Below are 19,500 nucleotides of genomic sequence, written 5' to 3' on the forward strand. Positions count from 1 at the left end.
GGTGCCATCTCCTCCTCCTTGTTCATGCTAGTAGGCGGCACTAGCTTGCATATTCTTGAAAGTTACGTGTAACGCAAGATCTGTATCTGTATATATATTTTAATAATAATAGTATATAGGATTTGATAATAGGGTCCAAGCCATAACCCTAGATTCTAATGGCTGCGAAATCATTTTATTTATTCTTCAATACCGATGATGCTGGTCCTAGTTTGTACAAAATTGATCTGCCGCCAATAAAATCAATGAAAAACAAGTCACCTTCGCCTCCGATAATAATAAATCCAGTACTAGAGTTATCAGAGACTGAGTACTAGGGGATGGTTTATGTTTTGTCGGCTGGTGAAGTCGTTAAGAGGAAACTGATGTCTTGTACTTTTTGCAACCTGACCCCCGACTTGTTGAATACAGGAGATTTAGAGAACCCTGTTAGGCTTTTTGAGAAGTATGATCCAGTGGAGAACAAATGGCATGTTCTTGATGAGTCCGCGCTGAAATCCCTGGCTTACCTTGAAGGCTACATTGTGCTGGAAGACCAGCACCAGGTGGTGATCACTTCGCAGGAAAAGAATAATAATACTAATTGGGTTCTTTTAGTTTATGATCTTGATCGAGATTTTTGGCTGCGTAAGTTCTCTCTCGATCAACACATGCATAACCTTGGTATCAAGGGGCCTTGTCTGTATTTGGGGGAAGGCTTCTGTTATGGAGTTAAGCCCGACGGCCTGAACCTACCCACAAAGTCCGGGCCTTTCTATTGGAATAAGGAGGATGGGGAGTTTAAGGTTACCCCTCCTTGCAGAATTTCGTATGTTCATTCCCAGGATGATTTTCTTGGTGCACCTGAATCTCTCGAAGCTGTTTCTAAGCTACAGCATCTTGGCGGCGACTACTTCCTTTATGTTTCTGCTTCCCCTGACTGGATTGACAGGGGCACTAGTAAAATCATGATCACCATTTTCAAGGAGCTTCTGCCCACTGCTGGAGCAAGCACACAAGTGGATACCGCCTCCTCTTTCAATGCCAATGTTGTCTTTTCCCAGATATATGTTTGCAAGACGGATACTCTCAATCTCAGCTGCATCTTTGTCCCAACTGTGAGGCTTTCTGTTTCTTTGACTTGTATCATGTCTTTCAATTTTGAGCCCTTCCACTGTCGTTGATTTGACACGTATCAGCACATCGGGTTGGACATTTATTTAATTAATTCACTCTTTATCTCATTAGATGATTAATTGCATCTCTCTAACATGATGCACCGCTGGTTTCATGTTTTTCTTTTATCCTTTTAGTGACCAGTTGCTTATGATTGTGGCTTGTGATTAGACAAGTGAACCTTTCTGTTAGTGTTCGATCTGCACATATCAAGTAGCTCGTATTATTTGACTACACATTCATGTTAAATAAGATTGATGAAAGGCTTTCGATATATAATATATTATTTAGCACCTATATACTATAGTTGGAAAGCTTTCGGAATTCATTGAGAAGCACTTTCTTATATGTAGTAACTAAGCAGGAAAGAAAAAAAATATGGAGTAGAGCTATTAAATGCAACAAGAAATGCAGTGATTTTACTATCATTATAAGGAGTTTTTTCCTCTCTTTTTGGTCACTCTTAAACCCAGAGAAGCTTGTGTTGGTCATTTTATTAAGCTAGTTGTTCCTCGTATAAGATTATTGAAGCTAACTGACGACTAATATGAGCCTCGTGTAAGATTAGGATTGCTTCTGATTATACCTAAAAGCATCGGATGAAGTACTGAATTCTTTTGAGATGCAAAAGCATTTATACATACGTTAAGACTTTTCTGGTGTGGCTGACATTGGATAGCTTAACATTTTTAGTTAAGACTTTAAAGTCATTATACAGTATTTTAGTTAACATTTCATTTAGACACATATCTTGGTTCATTTTAGTCATTTTTTTAAGGAGATGTTAGAATATTGATTAATAGAACACATTCAGATACCGTGAGTGCTAATATCTGCAATGTTTGCATACATTGCAGTTTGAGGACCCTCTGATTGATGATGAGGACGATGAACATGATGAGGATGATGACAATGGCGAGGATGACGTTGAAGGTAAGAATGTAGAAAGTTGCATAGTCTTCTTTCTGCAATTTGTCCAAATCTATGAACTATTTTGTTCATTTATGAGTTTTTTAGTTCAGGTAAACTGGTAAAATTAGAGATTAGCTCTGTTAGAACCAGTTTTCTGCGTGAACAATTATTGACCAAACACCTCAGATTGCCCTGCATAGAGAAGAATGCTAGTAATTGTCCACCCGATTCACCTTTGGTGTGAGAATAAGTTAACTGATTTTAGGTAGATAAAAATGAACACGAGAGCTCTGAGAATATGTGAGAGTGTGTATTATGGTTTCATTATGACTTCCTCAAAAATGGGAAGACCCCATGGCTTCTACACCATCGGCCATTGAGCCGGCCGAGGAGAATGGTGTTTTACCAACTCCAGCAATAAAAAGAGCCTTACTCATAGTGACAATTTTTTTTATACTTTTCTCCCTTACCCAAGCGGCAAGGGAGGTCGGCCCGGACCTCAACCGAGGATTGATGCTTCCTGCTGACCAAGAAGTGTACGCTGCGGTGGACCTCTCTGATTCTTGGAATGAGTTGATGACACAACTTTCCCTGGTATGCCACTTTTTCCATGTTCTCACTAAGTTCCTCTTTCCCTATTACTTTCTTCTTCCGTTCTGACATATTTGTCTTGCGATTACTTTCAGGTTGTTCCTTGGGCCGCTGCTGTGGTCGACAAGATCCAGGATATGCAGATCCGGACGAGGGACGTGACCCAAGTGGAGGTTCGGGCAACCAAGGCCGAAGAAGAGTTGGCTAGGGTGCAGAAGGAGCTTGAGGTTTCAGTGATGCAAGCATCGTCCTTGGCTAAAGACAAGAGGAACATGGAGGGAGACTTGACCAAGCTCCGTGATCGCTTGGACAGAAGGACAGTCGAGCTGAAGACGTCTCGGAAGCAACTGCGCAAGGAGAAGAAGAAGTTAGTGCTTACTGAAGAGCGCTGCTTTCAGATGGGCTTTGACGAGGCTGTCACAAGGGCGCATGGGCAAGGTTGGGACCATAAACTTCTCCTGGATGAAGGTATGGAGGATCCCGTCGACCGAACCGATGTAGATGAGGCTATCATCGTCTCCTCCGGCCCCGATGAAGATATTTCTAATTGAATCAGTTTATTTATTTTGTTGTAAATTCTGCCTTCTGGCGCTACTTTGCTTGCCTTCATGCTTTTAACATTTACAGCCTTCGTACAAGTACAGTGGTTTGTTTTGGTCACTTATTTTGTGTGTGTTAAGACTTTAAAGTCATTATACAGTATTTTAGTTAACATTTCATTTAGACAGACACGTATCTTGGTTGAATCTTAAGATTTAAAGGTCGAAAATAAATATTTGTCCTTTATTCTCTTTTAAGGTAATTTTTTTCATGGAGGTGTTAGGATATTGATTAATGAAACACAATACCGTGAGTGCTAATACCTGCAATGTTTGCAGACATTGCAGTCTGAGGATCCTCTGATTGATGATGAGGACGATGAACATGATGAGGATGATGACAAGGGCGAGGATGACGTTGAAGGTAAGAATGTAGAAGCTGCATAGTCTTCTTTCTGCAATTTATCTACATATATGAAGTCTTTTGTTCATTTATGAATTTGTTTAAGTTCAGATAAACTGGTAAAATTAGAGATTAGCTCCCAAAAGTTTTTTTATTATTGAGTCTTTGTATGGATTTTAAAGAATCGGTCTGATCTGTATTCGACATGTCCTGTAACAGTAAAGGGCTGTAAAAAATCAGATACACCAGTGCTAATTGGTCTGATGTGTTCATAGTTCTCGCTAGTATTGATTATGCGGAACCTTAAAAAAAAATTAGCAGTTGCTTGTTAACTTACGATACTAAGACTACTGTTATGTGTCACCATTTGTTTTAGTAGTACTACTTATAAGCATGAACTAGCCCAGAGCTTCCCACGGGCAGGATTAGAAGATGCAACTGCTCAGGAGGACGAAGATGTGGTGGAGTTGGTGATGACTCAAGCAGCGGTGTCAAGATCAAAAGCTGTGAAAGCTCTCAAAAGTTACAAAAAATGTGTATTGTACCTCAGATGTTTTTATAGGTTACATAACTGTATTATGGAAAATCAGGTATATAAGATTGTGTAGACGAACTTTATTGTGTATTTACTACATATCTGCATCACTGTGTTCTTTCTTTTAGCTGCAATTTTCCGGGCTCACCTTAAGTTTTGCCTTTCCAAGAGATTGGAGGTTTTATAATTGTAGCTCATACTTGTGCGAAGTTTCTGAAAAATACTGATTACATTATTCTCCCACCTTCTGCGAGAAGAGTACTAAGGCAACCCCTATATTTAGTATCCAAAGTTCACGAAGAAAGAGCACACTTGGTGGTCTTTCTTTTAGCTGCAATTTTCCGGGCTCACCTTAAGTTTTGCCTTTCCAAGAGATTGCTATATTCGTACAATATGCTACAACTGATTTTATCTTTATTTGTTACTTTGTTTTTGAGGATAGCAATGAAGCGGAAAAGTGTTGCTGGGAAGAACAATACTGTAACATCTGTAGATGCAATACTGATCACACACTATTGGACTGCCCTAAGATATCGACAATGATGGCAATGGCTTGTTCTATCTGTTGTGAACCCTGTGAACTAAAAGAGCAACAAGATTTGCCGAAGAAGCTTAGACTCAGAACTTGTGCCCGTTGTGATGACATTGGTCATCACTGGAGTAAAGACTGTCCTGATCCAATTTTCGACGAATGTGATTTCTTCTAATCACGACACCTCACTGCCATTGGTCGTAATCCACTGGAGTATGTAACCCTGATTCTGTTATATGCTATTTTGTGTTACGGTTACAATATCCTTCACTGTTAACCTACTAACAGAGTTTAATATGTATTAGGTGTCCAGTGAAAAATAACAAACTTGAGAGTCAGTTACAAAAGTTTAGGAGACCGATGATATGTTAGCTTCTTTTCTTTGTAAAAAATTGTATGTTCTTCTAATGCACATATAAAATCTTGACAAAGAGCATTGTTGGATGTAGAGTTCTGCACTTTCCTTTCATTTGTTGGCCCGAAAATCCCTACATTTGTTGACAAAGAGCATTGTTGGATGTAAAATTGCCAGTACGACGTATGACACCATGAAGATTATCGGAAATAGGGTATATAAGCTTCACATTAAAACTTTCTTGAATGAAGGAACTCCTTGATCCGACTATTGTATTCTGATACGATTCATCCACGTGTATCGTTATTCTTGACAACAAAAAGAAAACAGATGAGCTTGTGATTATCATTGTTGTTTATCCCATTAGAAGTTTGTCTAGCATAAGTCATTATTTCAAATATAGTAGACAGACAGTTGTGATTATCATTTGCGATATCTTCTAGTCACGAACACTCACTGGCATTGGTGGTAATTCACCCGAGTAAAGACTGTCGTGATCCAATATTGGACGATTACTCTCTTAAGTCTGATGTTGATCTTAAAGATGATCATAAACTCTATTTGTCGAGTATACATAATCAACTTAGGTGCAGAAGATCAGCATGGATCTGTTGTCTCAGATCAGTAAACAAGATATCTCAACAAATGGAATCATAAACCGCTATATGCTCTGGATACTACAAAAAGGCTGCAACAACAATTGCATTGGTAATATATTTTTGTATATGCCAAATTTTGACTTTTTTTAATAAAAAATCTATAGTGAAAAATAACCATAAGTACACAGAATTGGTAAATTTTAACGTTAATTAAACTTTTTTTTGAATGTTAAATTTTAGATAATTCATTTAGGATTTTATTAATTATAATACTATGATACTTAATCTATTTAAAATCTAAATTCGTTGGTTAGAAATGATGAAAAATAAAAGTTTAAAAATTTATCCGTATTATAATACTGACAATAATAATGATATATTGAACATGAAATCATAATACAAATATTTGAATCCTAATCTAGTTGTAATATATTGATGGGACAAATCCGAATCAGATTCGATTCACAATATAAATATTTGAATCCGAATTTAATTGTAATATATTGATGGGACAAATCCGAATCAGATTCGATTCACAATACAAATATTTGAATCCGAATATAATTGTAATATATTGATGGGACAAATCCGAATCAGATTCGATTTCTTGCACTCCTCTTTATGTTATGTTGCATTGTATCCTTATATATAGAACAACAATCTCTCGGGATTATAACACAAATACTGGAGATCCTTTTCTCCAGTTAGCAATTTTAGTTATATAGTGTATTCTAAATTACTATGGGAGAAAGAAAAGTGTTGAGCAAGTACTATTCGCCTGATTTCATAAAAGTGCATGCAAACAACAACCAAATAAAGGTTCGTATGATGCTGTCCCTGAATATTCGATGCAATTTATGTGGAAATTATATTGGGAAAGGTACCAAGTTTAATTCGAGAAAAGAAGAGGTTATCGGGCAGAGATATGTAGATACTATCAAGATTTTTAGGTTTTACATCAAGTGCTCCGCTTGTTGTAGTGAGATCACTGTGATAACCGACCCACAAAATTCTGATTATATTGTCGAGTCCGGTGCATCCAGGATTTTCGAACCTTGGCGTGAGGAACAAGAAACTAGGGAAGTTGGGGATGCTCTTGAGAACCGGGCTCGGGGTTTGAAAAGAGAGATGGGGGATGTTGTTGCGTTGGAGGAGTTGCGGTTTATAAAATCTAGACATAATGCAGATGTTAGTGTTGATGCATTGATTAATCACCTGGTGCCCGAGAAGAAGAAGGATGAGTTGTGTCAAGAGGATGATGAAGCTTTGATTAAATCTGAGTTTGGTGGACTGGAAGATGAAGAAGAAGATATTTTAGATAGTAATAATAATAATAATATTGGCTTCAAGAAAACAAGAGTTTCCGGGGATTTTAGTTATATTTGTGGTAAAGGATCTTGTGCTACATCGGGTGGTAAACTCATTCTCAGTCACATTTGTGCCATGAAGAAAAATCCAGAGCAGAAAGCATTGGAGAGAACAGGAAATAAAGACAAGACGAAAGACGATCAGGCTAAGAAGACACTACAATCTTTGTTCAAAGATTATGAGAGTGATGAGGAGGATTCCTAAATAGGTGCCTGAAAGGTTGTTCATTCAGTTGATCACTGTTGATTTGTGATTTAATCAAGATTTGTTTGTTTAAATTAGCCCTCTATTTATTATCAATATGTGTGTATACAACTGGCTAACAGTTCACTTTATGGGATACTTTTACTGTCATCTGGTTTTATTATTAAACTCATTACTATTTGTTTATATTAGCAGTTTGATAGCTAGGCCTTAAAAATAATGAAGATTAGAAGAAGAGGAAAAATAATAAGCTGATCAGATATGCAGCGTCGTGTGTGCTGTGATGGGTGACTATCCAGCGCGGTTATTGAACTTGGAAACTAACCGCCACTCATACAAGGGAATTTGAATGACTGGATAATGTGATTCAGTGACAAGGTTAGTACTTTGGCTGTACTTGATAGAGTTTTTTCAGTGTCATCTGCGTTATCCTGGGAAGTTATTAGCGTAACATTCCTCAACTGGGATGTTTAAATTATGGAAGTAGTATGAAACTCAAGAAGTTTGTGGCTGTTTAACGAAGCATGAAATTGCTCAGAGTTCAGCTTACAAGTATCTAATCCACATAATTTTGTTTTTCTGTGGCTGTTAACATGTTGAGTTATTTGATTACTGCCTGATAGAATCAAAACTTCATTACTATTGGCTGACCAAGCTTTTTTCTGCATTTTGCATTTCTTTCTACCATAGGAATATGTATCTCTGCAGATAGTGCTAGTTGTAATCAAATAGATAAGCTCTCTTACTTTATTTGCTGATATCATTATGAATAAGTGAAGAAGGCCGTTGAGAGAGACCGATAAGAAATAAATGGCCTAAAGATTACCCTGCACTCATTTAATATCCCTTTTGGCAACAGAAAGTCTTATTGAAACCACTGAATTCGGAATATGGTCAATGGTCACAGTCTCTGAGCTATCTAAGCATATGCCAAGAATTCCTTCCCAGTCTTTCCTTGAACATAACCTGCACTGTATTTGTTTTCACTAATATTCTTTGAATTTGTCTATCGTGTAAATATGTAGCATCTCGGCCTATCCTTGTAAAGATATATTCATTATTTAAGTCTCTATAACAGTTTCAATATCCAGTCCAGGGGTCAACAAGCTGCCAATAGTCAGTTTCCGAGCTTTATCCAGATTTGGCAGCCCTGAAATCCATCCTGAAGTTCACATCTCTTTATAAGGCCGTTTTGACGTTTCAAGGCATCAGAGTAGACAATGTTGTGCTCTTTATGCATCTAATCTGAGGTGCTCGTATTTTACTTCCTTTTTCTTATTTGTTCTTTGTTTCAGAAGAAGTAAGGATATAAATACTGTGAATGTTCTGATGTTAATTATTCAATTGTTGTATACATGTGTTTCATGACTAGAGTTTGTGTAATGTGCATCTGGTTGTTATCCTATTATACATCTAGTTGTTCTGTAATATGCTATTTTGTGTTACTACAATTGCAACATATGACACCATAAAAATTATCGGAAAAAGTGGTATAAGCTTTACCTTAAAACAGAGATTTTATATAATCTTTTAAAATTTGAAGGTATTGAATTATCGCTTGTATCGGAAGGTGATTTATAATATAATAGAATTATAACAAAAGATACAGTGACTCCTTAATACGGAGATTTTATAATAGAATTATCATTCTTGCTTTTCATTTTAGATTTTAAATGGCTTGTTTTGCATATTTCCGACAAATAATATAGGAACAAAATTTTGTTTACAGAAATTTTCGGATTTTATGAACTGTTCTAAAACCTCTACAAAATAAGTGCAACCCCTTGCCACAATGTTTTCATGAAGTTTAGCAAGTTAATCAGTATTATTGGGTTTCAATAAAATAAAATAATAAATATAAATTATTAAATTATGAAAACAAATATGGAATCGGTATAGGTATTGATCAACCAAAGTGGTATTGTACATTTTTAAACGCCCAGCGCAACATCTCCACCAAATTTTAAAATAAAGAGGAAATGATATATATCTAAACGCCCTAAGCAACATCTCGACCAAATTTTAATATACAAAGTAGAGGATATAAATGTATGTATGTATGTATGTATATAACCTCAGACCATGAGTAACCCCATCTTGAGCCTGCTGGAAAAACGACAAAATTTGTGTGCCTACGATGATAACATGCCGGAACAAACGCCGAAGAAGCGTTCGAAGATTATTGATTTACCCAAGATCGATAGTGGTACGCGGTGATTTATGTTCTAGGGCTTTTTATGTTTTTTTTTTTTTGAATAAAACGTACTTGCTTATACTAATTTAAATCCAACTCAAGGTTACATGAAATAAAATCTGGAGCAGCACTAAACCACTCCGTAGGACCTGACATATAATATGCAGCTTGTGCTAATACATGAGCCACACTATTCGCAGATCGACTAGCAAAAACAATCGACACTTCCTTAAAGTGTTTAAGACTACTACTACAAGTTTCAACAATAGTATCAAAGTTTGATCTCCCTCGATCCCTCTGAAATGCATCCACTAGTAGCTTGGCATCTGATTCAAAGATGCACTTTTCTGTTCTCCATCCTCGAATCCATTCTAGAGCTTCTTTTAAACTGCACGCCTCCGCCTCTCGCACCTGTGCAGTTCCATGCAATACATTGCATCTTGCTCGAAGAAAACGGCCTCTGCTATCACGAGCCACACAACCAATCCCAACGTTACTGCCTCCTGCACAAAACGATGCATCGATATTTATCTTTATCCACCCTTCCGGTGGTTTCACCCATATTTTGCAGTGTTCAGTAGTCACACTCCGGTTTGCACCCTCTGAGGCTCGAGCACGTTTCCAATCAGCCACCAAATTAAGTGCCATGGCCTTAATACCAAAAGCAGACATATGGACTCTCTCCCACACCCATTTATTCCTCCTCGTCCATAAACTCCAACACATCAGACCCACCATAATCCATTGTTCCCGTGTACCCACTTCAAGCACTCGTTTAAGAATTGACATGACAGTATCATTTTGTATGACCCTGACCACATTTTGCAATCCCACTGAACTCCATACTTCTCTTGCAATACCACAAGTAAACAGAACATGTACTGCATCTTCTACATCTGCATGACACCAGGAACAACAAGAAGAAACATTCACCATTTTACTCCGCAAAGCCATTGCCGTTGGTAAGACATTAATACATGCCCTCCATAAGAAATTAATCATCTTTCCCGGTATTTGCAAACCCCATATCTTCTTCCAAAAGATTCGATCCAACCCTGCATATTCACCTCGAATTTTCCTGTAGCAACTTTTAACAGAGAAAATTCCTTTGTCTTCTAATGCCCAATACCACGAATCTTCTTTACTCTGTATAGGAAGTGGTATTTATAAAATGAGTCTCCTATCCCGTTCATTGAACAAATCTGAGACCACCTCCACATCCCATGTTCGTTGAGTTTCATCCATCAGATTCTGCACCTTGATATCCTGTAACTGTTCATATGGTTCCGTTGTGATATACCCATCATCCAGAGCAGGAAGCCAAGGCACCTTCCATACTGTAGTCGTCAAACCATTACCAATCCTCTTACGTACCCCCCGCTTCATCGTTTCCTGGGTTTCCATAAGACTCCGCCAAAGATAACTTGGATTTGAACCAAGTGAAGCATTTAAAAAATCTGAATTTGGATAATAACGTGCCTTCATGAGTTTACCAACCAAAGGGTTGCTCTCCACCATCAGCCTCCATGATTGCTTTGCCAACATCGCTATATTAAATTCATTCAATTTCCGAAAACCCAACCCCCCTTCTTCTTTGATTGTGCACATTCTATCCCACGATAACCATTTAATCCCCCCATTCGTTTCCCCCTTCCCCCACCAAAAGGCGTTCATGCGTTTTTCAATCTTGTCAGAAACTGTATTAGGTATCAAGAATAACTGCATCCAAAAATTAGGTATGGATTGCGCTGCTGTTTTGAGCAATGTAACTTTCTCATGTCTTGATATTATTTGATTGTTCCAGTTCTGTAATTTGTCATCCACCTTTTTTACCAGGAAGTCAAACTCCCCTGCCTTATTCCTTCCAACACGCATTGGAACCCCCAGATATCGTCCAGGTGTTTCTGTTTCTCGAACACCCAGTTTATGACAAACCGCATTCCTACATTCCACAGTCGTGTTAGGCGAGAATGTAACCACTGACTTGTTATAATTCACCATCTGACCTGAATTTTGTTCATAACGATTCAATATCCCTCTCATTACCCCTGCTTCACTTGCATTTACACGAAAGAAAAAGTAACAATCGTCGGCAAATAGTAAGTGCGATATTGTTGGTGCCCCTCGTGCAACCGTACACCCATGTACCAACCCGACCTGCTCACTCCTTCTAATCATGGCACTTAACCCTTCCGCACACATTATATAAATATAAGGTGAAATATGATCACCTTGACGTAATCCCCTTTGAGGCACAATATTACCAAAAGCACCATCCTCATGTGAGAAGCTATAAGACACAGATTGCAAGAACTTCATTACTCGAGTTATCCACAGCTCATGAAACCCGAATTTTACCATCATGTTGTAAACGAAGCCCCATTCCAAGCGATCATACGCTTTAGAAATATCAATTTTTAAAGCAGCCAATCCATTTTTACCTTGTGTCTTCCTCTTCATGTAATGATTTACTTCAAAAGCTAACATTGCATTATCCGTAAGTAATCTCCCTTCTATAAATGCACTCTGCCTATCAGATATAATCGATCCCAAGCACATTTTCAATCTGTTAGCCATAACCTTAGAAAGAATCCTCACCAATACATTACAAAGCGAAATGGGTCTAAGATCAGACATGGTTTGAGGCACTTTCACCTTTGGAATTAAGCAAATTACCGAATGATTTATACCATCAGGAAGAACACCTGTGTCTATGTACTGCTGACAAAACCGGACTACATCATCACTCACCACACTCCAAAAAGATTGAAAAAATGCAGGATTAAGCCCATCCGGACCTGGTGATTTGTCCGGATGCATAGAAAAGACTGCACTTATGACTTCCTCTCGTGTAACCTTAGCTATTAAATCGTTATTTTCTGCTTCTGACACCCGTTTTACAGCCTCCCCATCTGCAATATTTCCATCCTCACCCGATGCAGTAAACAATTGAGAAAAGTACCCCTCTACAACCTCTTGAATCTCCTGTTTCGTTTCTCTCCAGACACCATTTACGTCCTTGATTCTTTTCATGCGATTAGACTTTCTTCTCCCAGACGCATACTTATGAAAAAACCGTGTATTATTATCCCCTTCCCGTAACCAAAAATTTTTTGCCTGTTGCTTCCAGTACACCTCCTGTTTCTCCAACAGATTCATGTATTGCCACCTAACTTCATTATACAGATTAATCCCATAAATATCTCTTCGTGAACGAAGTTTTCTCAGCCTTGCTCGATACTCCTTACCCTGTCGCTTGTATTCTGAAGCTAAGCCACCTCCCCACTCCTTCAAACGGACAGCACATAAATTAATTTTATTCACAATATCCAGGCCCAATGCTTCATTCCACCCATTCCGAACCACCAACTCACACTCCTTTTCACGTAACCATGAGTTCTCGAATTTAAATCTGCGCTCCTTTACTTGATATACCTGCTTATTCAAATTTAAGAACAACGGCAAATGATCAGACGTAGCTACTTTCAGATTTTGAACCTCCGCTTGTGGAAATAGACTGCACCAATCTTGATTTGCTAAACCCCTATCGAGTCTCTCTTGAATCCAGTTCGGCTTACCACGAGATTTTTCCCATGTATACTTATCCCCCACGTAGCCTAAATCCTTCAATCCACACTCATTTACTACATCAACAAAACCTTGAATCAAATGAAACGGATGAGGTCTCCCCCCTCTTTTTTCATCCGCACTCATCATATCATTAAAGTCCCCGATAATACACCATGGAAGATTCGATCTACCCGCCAAATCCTTCAATAAATTCTATGATTCTTGCCTTCTTCCCCGCTCCGGACAACCATAAAAACCAGTATATCGCCATCGCCCAACTTGCTCGTTTACCACTTCGAAATCAATGTAATGGGTGCCCCCATCTTTTATCTCACACCCTCCTTCATTCCTCCAAATTAACGCCACTCCACCACTATGGCCTTGAGCATCAACCGACCAGCAATCAGCATAATTCAGAGCTTTACATAAATCACTTATTTTTTTCTTTTTTGATAAGGTTTCTGATAGAAAAATAATACTAGGTTTTATTTGTTGGGTAAGCTCTTTTAAAAACCGAATTGTACGTGGTTTACCCAGCCCACGACAATTCCACGATAACAGACTCATTGTTGTAGGCGGGCCTGCACAACAGGTCCCGCCTCTAGCAAGTTTTTTGGCCCGAAATTAGATATATCCAGCCCATTTGACTCCACATTAATTATCGCACTTGTATCTACCATAACATCCTCATTCCCCCTCTTTCGTTTTGAATCCATGACAACTGTCTCATCCTCACTTATGTTCCCGCTCACCTCTATCCCTTCCATAATTTTAGCACTCAAATTATGTTGTCCACTCTGTTGAGAACACTGGCCAAACCGTATTACACCTGTCTCTCCACTAACTTCGGTAATTCGCCCGTCTATCTCCATGAATCTCTCACCCATATTTTTCGCCTGATCCGCACTACCTGGTACCTGAATTCTACCGGAATTCGAACGCCAATTCTGTCCTCCATCCCCACCATTACATAACCACCGAGCTCCGATATTCTGATTCTTCCCCCCCCTAGTACGAGCTCGTAACCACGTCCCATATGACCTCTCGATAGTCTTATCAGGATTCGCATAGACAATGCCACAATCTCGGTCAGAATGTCCAAGCAAACCACATACAAAACAAAACGTACTTAATCGTTCGTATTTAAAATTTATCCATGACCATACACCTCCCTCCCTCTTGAGCTTCATTCTTCTCTTAATCGGCTTATCAACGTCCATTATAACACGAATACGATAGAATACTTTCCACCCTCCATGAATATTCTGAGAATCAGCCTTCACAAAAGTTCCCACATAGTTCCCTACATTCTCCAGTAACTTCTCTGACATCATGCCTACAGGTAGATCGTAAATCTGAACCCATATCTCCATTTTATTTAACTGGACTGAATGGGCATCCTCATTTGCTTCTAATTTGTGATGTAACAGAAGGTTTTGTTCGAAAGTCCATGGCCCCCCCTCAATGACTTTTTGTAAATCAAGAAAATGATAAAATACGAATGAATACCGTAATCCACCTAAATCATGAATCTCCATACCCTCCCTAGGTCTCCAGATGGATGCCAACACATTCTGCATGGCCTGAAAATTGATATTCTTCTCTGTTAAAAACCTTCCAATCAACACAAATGTTGCTTGTCTTTGTGTATTCTCGGTTACCCCTTCGATCTGTTCTCCGCCTTCTTCCTCCTCCAATGCTAGACGTGCATACATCGCCTCCAAACTCATTGTATTTGACCCCATTTACGTAACTGAACAAACTGATAACAAATGATTAAACCCTTGTCACATGAACAAGACACTTGCAATTATGCAAGACGGCTTTTTATGTTTTTAATATTGTTATATTCGTACAATCAATCAATAACCGGGAAAAATACTCCTAAATTAGGGGATGTAGTAGCATAATTGTAACATGTGATCAAATTTTGTAATTATGAAAAGGGCCACCGTGTATTTTAATTAAAAACGGTTTATCGGTTTATGTATAACATATTTTATTAATTACGAGTTAACCAAATATTGTTTCCTTTTATTTTTTGGGATAGCAATGATGCCGCAAAGTGTAGTTGGGAAGTATGAACAATATTGTATGATCTGTGGATGCAATTCTGATCACACGCAATTGGACTGCCCTAAGACATCAAAGATGATGGGAATGGCTTGTTGTATATGTTGTGAACCCTGTGAAATCAAAGAGCATCGAGATATGTCGATGAAGAAGCTTATACTCATATCTTGTGTCCGTTGTGATGACATTGGTAGTCACTGGAGTAAAGACTGTCCTGATCCAATATTCGACGAATGTGATTTCTTCTAATCAAGACACCTCACTGCCATTGGTCGTAATCCACTGGAATATAGCATACGACATGTTTCTTTTTCTTTTAGAGGACCTTTGGAGTTTTTTCTTTCCTATGTTTATGTATTATCTACTCTTGTCAGATTCTACTCTTGGGTTAGTAATATTCATGTTGTGTTATTTTCAAGTAAAACAGTCTGCTTGTTTCCATTCTGTTGTGACTTTTAAAGATCTGGCCAGGCATGTTGTAATATTTCCCTGGTTCTGTAATATTCTTACTGTTACAATTACAACATAACTTAATGTTAACTAATTAATTTACATTTTTCTTTCATCTTTGTCCCGAAAATCCCAGCAGCATTTTTTGTGCTTTTGGTCAGCTGGTTTTGAGAGAGCGGCGATTGTGTAAAATGGCCAGTATCCTTGGTTTTCCCAGAATTATCATTTTCGTTCATCCCTTCATTCAGCTTCAGAAGAAGTTTGTCTTGCATACAGTTACTTCTTCTGAAGGAAAACCTCGGGTAGTGGCACTACAACAAATCTGGCCATTTACGACGGGTTTTTTAACTGAAATTATCGTAATTTAGCCATTTACGACAGTCCTGCCTTAATTTACAGCAGATGTGAGCATCTTCATTGCAGCGTTGAGAAGATCTTCATTAGTCATTACACAGTGATTGCTCACAGAGAATGCTATCAACACCAGTACTTCGGTAATCAATGATCTGCCCCCAACAAAATTACTACTTAAGATTAAATCTAGCAAATTAGAGGCGAATACGTCTGGTAACAAGCTCATATAATGACATGAACCTGCTTGTCACTCGGTCCGAAATATGCTTTAGCAGATATATAATATAGCTGTGAATGATCCCCGACGTAAACTAGCATAGACAATCTAGCGGTCCCAACTTGAATCGAGTAGTGCTAGTTGCACTGAATTTTGTACAAAATATTTGTACATAATAACATGTAGTGTGTTTTAATTGAAATAGACCCTGTATTTACATCAACAAAACCAATTAAAACACCCCACATCAAATGTTATGTTATTATGTACAAAATTTTGTATATCATTCTGTACATCAAACATTTTTCTTTTAGAATCTATAGTCACGGTAATAGTAAGTTTATAGTACCATAGTAAGTTTATAGTACCACCAAGACATTATATATGCATGTATAAGACAAATCCTTCAGAGAATTAATGATCTAGGGTTTAGCCCCAAATGTATATATCATGACCCTTGCTCCGAACAAAAAATTCTGAATTATGAAACTTCACACTTTCAGGCAAGGTATTGTGAGCAGAAAATTATTTTTTTCCTCCAAATTTATACGTCCATTTTCCGCCAACTCGTTAACCCCTCTACTATATTACTTAATAATATGTATCCATCTAATTTATTACCAAGATTACACCTAAACATTTAACAATTTAGGTGTGTTTGTTGATGTGAGGGTCGGAATATACACATCGATACAACCCAAGTTGTATATACTTGACAAAAAGAGTTTAAGATCATCATCAAAATTAAGAGTAGATATTACAGACCTGATTAATCCAACTTAGCAATCTGAAAACACATAATAACTTTGAAAAAAACCAATGATCCTCTGAGAGAAAAAGAACATGTCGCCTATATTGCAGTGTATACTATACATTAGAAAAAATCACATTCGTCAGATATTGGATCAGGACAGCCTTGAATTACCCACCAATGGCAGTGAGTGTTCGTGATTAGAAGATATCGCATTCGTCGAATATTGGATCAGGACAGTCTTTACTTCAGTACCGATGAGTTTATGAATCTTGGGCATATCTTGATGCTCTTTGATTTCACAGGGTTCAAGACATATAGCACAAGCCATTGCCATCATCTTCGGTCTCTCAGGGCAGCGAAATTGATCGTGATCAGCATTGCATCCACAGGTCATACAATATGCATCATACTTTTCAACAATAATTTAATTTGCAGCTCCATTACTATCCCCAAAAAAATAAAAGAAAGGATAGAAATATTAGGTTAACTCATAATTAATAAAATATGATATAAATAAATAAATTAGAGATTATTGTTTGATTGTACGATTATAGCATATTGGTGTCTAAAGCATATTGGTGTCTAAAGTCTACTTTGCGTACATGGTTTTAATTTGAGGTCTATTGGCTTTGAGTAACATGCAGCTCTAGAAGAGCAAAAAACTTGCAGACTAAAAAATAAACTACAAGAAGACCTAAATCTATTTCTAAGTAGGATAATTTGATCAAAACACGTTACTGTAACTGAGAAATAAAAAGGATGTATTGGACTATTAGTTCAGAAGGTCATACTTGTAAAACTTGAACCTAGATCTTGGTAGTTAATATTTACACTAGTAAGCATCACACGGTTAATAGCAAGGTGGGTTAGGTTAAGAGGAAACTACAAAAACATTATCATAATAATTAGGCAAACCACGGTAAGAAATGAGAGAATGCAACACCGTTGAGGCATTAAGACTGCTAAAGACACTATAAATAAGTGTAGAAATATTTACATAGTATTTTATTTATTGTATTTTTCTTTTGCTTCTCAACTTGTAAGACCATTTGATGAACCTTGTTCACTGAGGGAAGTGGTTCCATGCTTATAATATTTTGCTTCAGGTTGTCATAACTAGTGTTTAATCCCATAAGAAAATCAATCACCTTGTTCCTTTCATCTCTCTCTGCTATTTTTTTCATCAAACTGCAAGTACATTCTGCCATTTTTCCACACGAACATTGTGGAATACCATCTAAACTAGTAATTTGATCCCAAAATGACTTAAAAACTCCATAATAATCACCCACACTCATATTATTTTGCTTCAAGTCATTCAGTTCCTTTTTTAGCATATATAATTCAGGGGCATTAGACTGTCCATATCTTTCTGCTAACTCATCCCAAAATTCCTTGGCGGAATTGACAATCAACATTTGTTCAGCAATTTTAAGATTTACACTAACTTGTAACCAACATCTTAGCATATAATCATTTCTAACCCATTTGTGATAATCATCAGAACCAATAACAGGTTTAATAATCTTACCATCGATGAATCCCAAATTATTCTTGGATCCTAAAGCCATTTTGACACTCCTGCTCCAGTTAATATAGTTTTTCCCATCAAAGATAATACATCCCAGAGGTGTATTAGATTGATCAGAACTTCCCAAATAGAAAGGATCAGCATAAGGCACAACACCCTTCTTGTTACTTTCATTTCTTTCTCCCATGATTTCGTTTGAGTTTGATTTATAGATATATATGTATTTTGGGTTTTGGGTTTTGGGTTTTGGTTTAATTGCATATGTTAATAATCATTTTAATACTAGCGTGAATACGATAAGAAGTGATAATAGGACTGAACTATTTCAGTCAGAGTGTTCAGTTTTAATGGCCGAAAAAGGGATCAAGCATCAAAAAAGTGTAGCAGGTAATCCTCAACAGAACGGAAGAGTGGAGAGAAAGCACCGTCACTTAATAAAAACAGCCAGGGCAATCAAGATTCACGCAGGACTTCCAAACAACCTATGGGGTGAGTGTATTCTTGCATCAACTCACATCATTAATCTACTACCTAGTTCTGTTCTGAAATGGGAAATACCTTTTGAAAGGTTAATGAAACGATCTGCAATTTATAATCGTTTAAAAGTCATTGGTTGTTTGTGTTATGCCAGCAACACTCAAACAAAAGGAGACAAATTTGCTCCGAAAGCAACAAGATGTATTTTGCTTGGTTACCCTCCTGATCAAAAGGGATACAGGGTGCTTGATCTTGAATCTAAAAGAATTTTTGTTTCTAGAGATGTAGTTTTTAAGGAAAACATTTTTCCTTTTAAACAGATGGTGGAACAATTTTCTAACATTCCTTACAGCTTACCTGTTAATATTAATGTTGAGGATGCAGATGAAATGGTCTTAATTGATCAAGAGCAAGATGCTCAAAATTTGGAAAATATTATTGAAATGGAGGATACTTTTGATTATAATGAATCTGATAGGATGGTTCACGAAAAAGCTTATTTGGGAGATCAAAATGAAAATATTTTGCTTCAAGAAATAGAACGTACAACGGAAACACGTTCACAACCAGAAATTATAATAAGAAGATCAGATAGAGATAGAAGACTGCCTTCAAAATACAAGGAGTATGTTTGTGACAAAAGACTTCAACAATTCAAAGATAGGGAGGAAGAAGAAGTTGGAAGTA

At 37.4% G+C, this 19,500-nt stretch overlaps 2 protein-coding genes across 2 annotated transcripts; one reads left to right on the forward strand and one right to left on the reverse strand.

The window, feature by feature from the left end:
* The first annotated feature begins 6,320 nt into the window (after window positions 1-6,320).
* On the forward strand, window positions 6,321-7,533 carry LOC141663705 (uncharacterized). Its single transcript, XM_074469500.1, has one exon. It carries the CDS (start codon window positions 6,363-6,365, stop codon window positions 7,191-7,193), a length of 831 nt encoding a protein of 276 aa, XP_074325601.1. The 5' UTR covers window positions 6,321-6,362; the 3' UTR covers window positions 7,194-7,533.
* Window positions 7,534-9,468: 1,935 nt separating this feature from the next.
* Window positions 9,469-10,341, reverse strand: LOC141666388 (uncharacterized). The gene has a single exon (XM_074472377.1). The coding sequence runs from the start codon at window positions 10,339-10,341 to the stop codon at window positions 9,469-9,471; it is 873 nt and encodes a 290-aa protein (XP_074328478.1).
* Between the last annotated feature and the right edge of the window lie 9,159 nt (window positions 10,342-19,500).

Source organism: Apium graveolens, chromosome 6, assembly GCF_009905375.1.
Source record: "Apium graveolens cultivar Ventura chromosome 6, ASM990537v1, whole genome shotgun sequence".
NCBI classification, from domain to species: Eukaryota; Viridiplantae; Streptophyta; class Magnoliopsida; order Apiales; family Apiaceae; genus Apium; species Apium graveolens.

What these genes read in the sequence shown, in the direction of transcription:
- LOC141663705 (XM_074469500.1), top strand. Translation starts at nt 6,363, where the DNA reads ATGGGAGAAAGAAAAGTGTTGAGCAAGTACTATTCGCCTGATTTCATA.
- LOC141666388 (XM_074472377.1), bottom strand. Translation starts at nt 10,341, where the DNA reads ATGGCTTTGCGGAGTAAAATGGTGAATGTTTCTTCTTGTTGTTCCTGG.